This window comes from Triticum urartu, chromosome 6A (genome assembly GCF_056163025.1).
Source record: "Triticum urartu cultivar PI428250 chromosome 6A, HENAU_Tu73, whole genome shotgun sequence".
Taxonomy (NCBI): Eukaryota; Viridiplantae; Streptophyta; class Magnoliopsida; order Poales; family Poaceae; genus Triticum; species Triticum urartu.
Genome location: NC_141878.1, coordinates 421,867,408 through 421,871,500, shown reverse-complemented (window position 1 = coordinate 421,871,500; position 4,093 = coordinate 421,867,408). Strand labels below are relative to the sequence as shown.

Here is a 4,093-nt window from a genome sequence, read left to right as displayed (position 1 = left end):
ATTTTTTCCCAATTTGTATGGTGTGTACTACATGTAGTTAGTCTATAGTATTGCATGATAGTTCGAAGCGTACTACATATTTGCAAGTTCCCTACTTCATATTGAAACGCGTTTTATATGTACTACTTGTTGGACTGCAGCGAGCTAACATCATTTTTTACATGGTTTTTGAATCAAAATGTGTCAATGTTTTACTCAAGACTGCTATATATATGGTATACTCTATATACCATTTTCTCTTTTACATGGTTTAGTTGAATAACTCATAGTCAACGAGAAATTTATGTTTACACAAAATTTAAACTGATACATAAGTCATAGAGATAAGCAAACTGCTATGCATACGATTAATTTATTGTCTGTTCATCTATTTGGTCGTTAACCTGCTGCTTCTGCATGGTGACTGGAGCGTGTCTAAAGTCGCACTTTCTTTTGTTTTCCATGGCGGTGTTGCTGGTTCTTGTCTCTACACCTTTGTGTTTGTAGCCCCCCGCGTGCTGGTTGATGGCTGCTTTGGTTTTCCAGCGCTGTGGACTGCATCCTTCTTTGCTCCCCGCGTGCTGGTTGATGGCTGCTTTGGTTTTCCAGTGCTGTGAACTGCATCCTTCTTTGATCCCCGCGTGCTGGTTGATGGTGGTTTTTGTTTTCCAGTGATGTGAACTGCATCCTTCTTTGCTCCTACCTTGTTTTTTGAAAGTGGTGTTGTTCTTGGTTTTTTCTGTACAGCAGCATTTCCTTGTGGTGGTCTTGTTGACACTGTTTCTTCATATTCTTCGTCCTCTTCACTCTCTTCAGTCTCTTCACTCTCTTCTTCCTCTTCATCATCTTCATCATCTGTTTCGTCATACGCCACTGTTTCTTCAGTTTCTTCACGTTCTTCGTCCTCTTCACTCTCTTCTTCTTCCTCCTCTTCTCCATCTGCTTCTTCATAAGCCATTTCTTCTTCAGTTCTGTCATCATCTTCTTCTTTGATCTCACCTTCTTCGTCTTCCTCATTTTCTGATCTTTTCCTTTTTCTTTTGGGGCAGGTTCTTGAATTGTGTCTCTTCCTCTTTCTGCAGATGCTACAACGTCTCGGTTTCGTCCATTTCTTAGTGTTGTGAGTGGAATTTCTGTTTTGTTGTGCATCTCCATGTCCTTGTTTTTCTTGTTCATTTCTTTTTGTACATGTCCTGGAATTGTGGCCGCTGATTTCATTACATGTCTTGCACCTTCTTATTCCCAGTGGGTGACCATCACTGTTCAGCTCAGGCTGTGGCTTACTGTTTTTGTCATCATTTTTCTCCTTGCATGCCACCTTTTTCTGGGTTGCATCTCCCCCTTTCTTCCTTCCTCTTGTGTTTGAAATAGGAGGTGGAAGAATTGTTTCTTTTTTGATAGCACCAGTTCCGATGTGTTCAGTATTTTCTACTTGCTCGGCATTATTGTCATGCTGGGATTTCTCTTCTTGCTTTAGTTTTGCTTCTTCTTCTTCTTCTTCTTCTTCGTTGAGCATGTCAACTTCCTCTATCAGTGCCCTCATACCAGACAACGCTCTATGGCACCCAGCGTCGGACCTTGTCGCTCTGTTTGCAAGGTCTATTGCTGTTTCTGTTAGCAATTTTCTACAGCAAAAAAGCGAGGTTCCATCTGGTGTTGTTTGTTCGTAGTCTCTTCTGTCAAACGTTGCATCTAATCTTACGTTACGGGTGTATCTTTTCATGATGTACACCTCACGAATGTTGAGTACTCTCAAATGAGAAAGCATGCATAAGACATGGACGCAGAAGAGGCCTGCAGACAAACACATGATTTTTTTGTTCTGTAAGTGAACTGCATGAAATTAGTAAACATATATTTTTTTTTCATTATTTGTTCATTTTTTTTAAAGAAGTGAACTTCATTTAGTTTTGTGAATTACACATGCATATGTACTTTTAAAGTTCAGTAAGTTAGCTTTCGTGCATGACTATGAGAATCTAGAATTTTTTTTGCTAGGAGTCTCACCTGTGTGTGTCCAGAGTTTGCACTCACATTCGTAGACACCTTTCTCTTCATTGGCGACCACTTGGAAATTATGCCTTGCCCAGTCAAATGCATCCGATCTGTTGTAGTGGTGTACGAGATACTTTGTCGGGTTCTCAGGGCACCGTTCTGCTCTGAATACAGTGCTACGGTAGAGTGTTTCTTTGAAATCTGCAAACACTGCCCTTGTATACACTTTTGATAGCTGAACTTTGAAGCCAAACTTTGTTGTTGTTTTTACCTCTGACTGCATGATCACAAATGCACTGTTACGATCCAGATAAATGAAAAAATTGTTTGTTTTTGTAGTCATATTTTTAAGCAGTTTTTGATTGACATTTTGTTTACCTCATTTGCTAATGTCTCTGCGTGCTCGACGGCCTTCCTGGTCTGAATGCACTTGTCCACCTGCTGAGCAAACAGATGGAGATCATGCTTCTCCCAGACAAAATTTTTCTTCAGTATGCGGTTCATGCTCTCGCTTCTCTGTGTGGAAGTCATCCAAGCACAGAAAATTTCCTTGTAGTAAGCTGAGATCCACTCGTGCCTGTCATCCCACAGTGAATTCATCACTTCGTCATCTTGCAAGTTGTACCTCTCAATGAGGTTCTTCCATGATCGTTCAAATTCTGACGGCATTAGTGGGTGGTTCAGCACTGCATTGAGTTCCTCCTTGAGCTTCTCGTGCGCCTTATACAGCAAGGCGAGGTGGTCCTTGTACTTCTTCATGATATGCCACCGACACAGCTTATGCAGAGTTTGTGGGAGGATAGTTTTTAATGCTGCCTTCATCGAAGAACACTGGTCTGAGAAGAGACAAACAATGTTTTTTTATTAAGTTGTTTGTGTGTTTGCAAGATAGATGGAAGAAATATAAGTGCACAAAACATAAGTATGCAGGTGTTTTTTATTTTTTGTACCTGTGAGCATGCAGATTGGCGGCTTGTTGTTCATACACCTCAGAAAGGTTTTGAAAACACACTCAAATGATGGTATTGTTTCATCTCGCACGAGTGCAACAGCAAATATGGTGCTCTATAGATGATGGTTCACCCCCACAAACACTCCCAGCGGCATGTGGAATTTGTTAGTTTTATACGTCGTGTCAAATGTAACACAGTCTCCAAAATCTTCATACGATCCTCTACAATTTGCGTTCGCCCAAAAGACGTTCTTACACGGTTATCTGCATCAACGTCATAATCATAGAAGAACTCTAGGTTTATCTTTTGCATTTTCTCGAAGAAATTCAGAAGTTTCTTACATCATCTTCAGACTCTTCTCTGGCAAACTTCTGTTTCCTGCATTTTCAGAGACAATGCAAACTTATCTCACCAAACAGGGAATAATTACAGACAGAATGCTCAAGAGATATGCTCTGTTACGTGCTTACCTGTTTACCCAGTCGCGGCTAGTATGTCCCATGTACTGCAGACCACCGGACATACGCGACAACGTCGACATCATCTGAGCATGTGTGTGGTTGTCCAGTTGCATGTCTTTCACTAACTGGTCTATCAAAGGATCGTCTTTTTTGTGCGATCGCATGTGCAAAAGCATCCCGGGGCTTTCCAGCATCTTGTGATTGTGGTTGAGTTGAACCATTTCTATCACAAATTTGCCATCCTTCCTTTTTTTGACTCTAATCTTTGCATTGCAGCCAATCCTTTTTGATGTCTTCTGACGTCCCCAGTGATAATCTGACACAGCCTGCTTGTGGACCCCTTCTCTTGAGCAGACAATGTAGGCATTTGTCCTGTGTTTTGCCCTCTTGCGTATACCAAACCCTGCACATCTTGCATAATTGTTGTAAAAGTCTCATGCCTTGTCGTACGTGGTGAATTTCATTCCAGCAGCAGGTACGAGGTTCAGTGGCATGTTTTTATCCTGCATTAATTGAAATGCTATATGAGAAAATTTGTTCTGTTCTGTTTTTTGAATACGAGGAGTGCATACGAGTTTAATAAAGCATTTGCAATGTTCCTAGCCAAAGCTCACAAGAAATATCAGTGTGCACTGCAATGTTATCTGAATGGACTGCAACTATTTATTTTTTCCAGACCATAAACTTACATGTGTGTAGAGTCGT

The 4,093-nt window shown here is 40.9% G+C and overlaps 1 protein-coding gene across 1 annotated transcript; it reads right to left on the bottom strand.

The window, feature by feature from the left end:
• Positions 1 to 1,578: 1,578 nt before the first annotated feature.
• LOC147965501 (protein FAR1-RELATED SEQUENCE 1-like) lies at positions 1,579 to 2,733 on the bottom strand. The gene is made up of 4 exons (XM_087530487.1): positions 2,353 to 2,733; positions 2,014 to 2,251; positions 1,682 to 1,773; positions 1,579 to 1,590 (listed from the first exon to the last, which is right to left on the bottom strand). The coding sequence occupies exons 1-4, from the start codon at positions 2,731 to 2,733 to the stop codon at positions 1,579 to 1,581; spliced, it is 723 nt and encodes a 240-aa protein (XP_087386613.1).
• Positions 2,734 to 4,093: the final 1,360 nt, after the last annotated feature.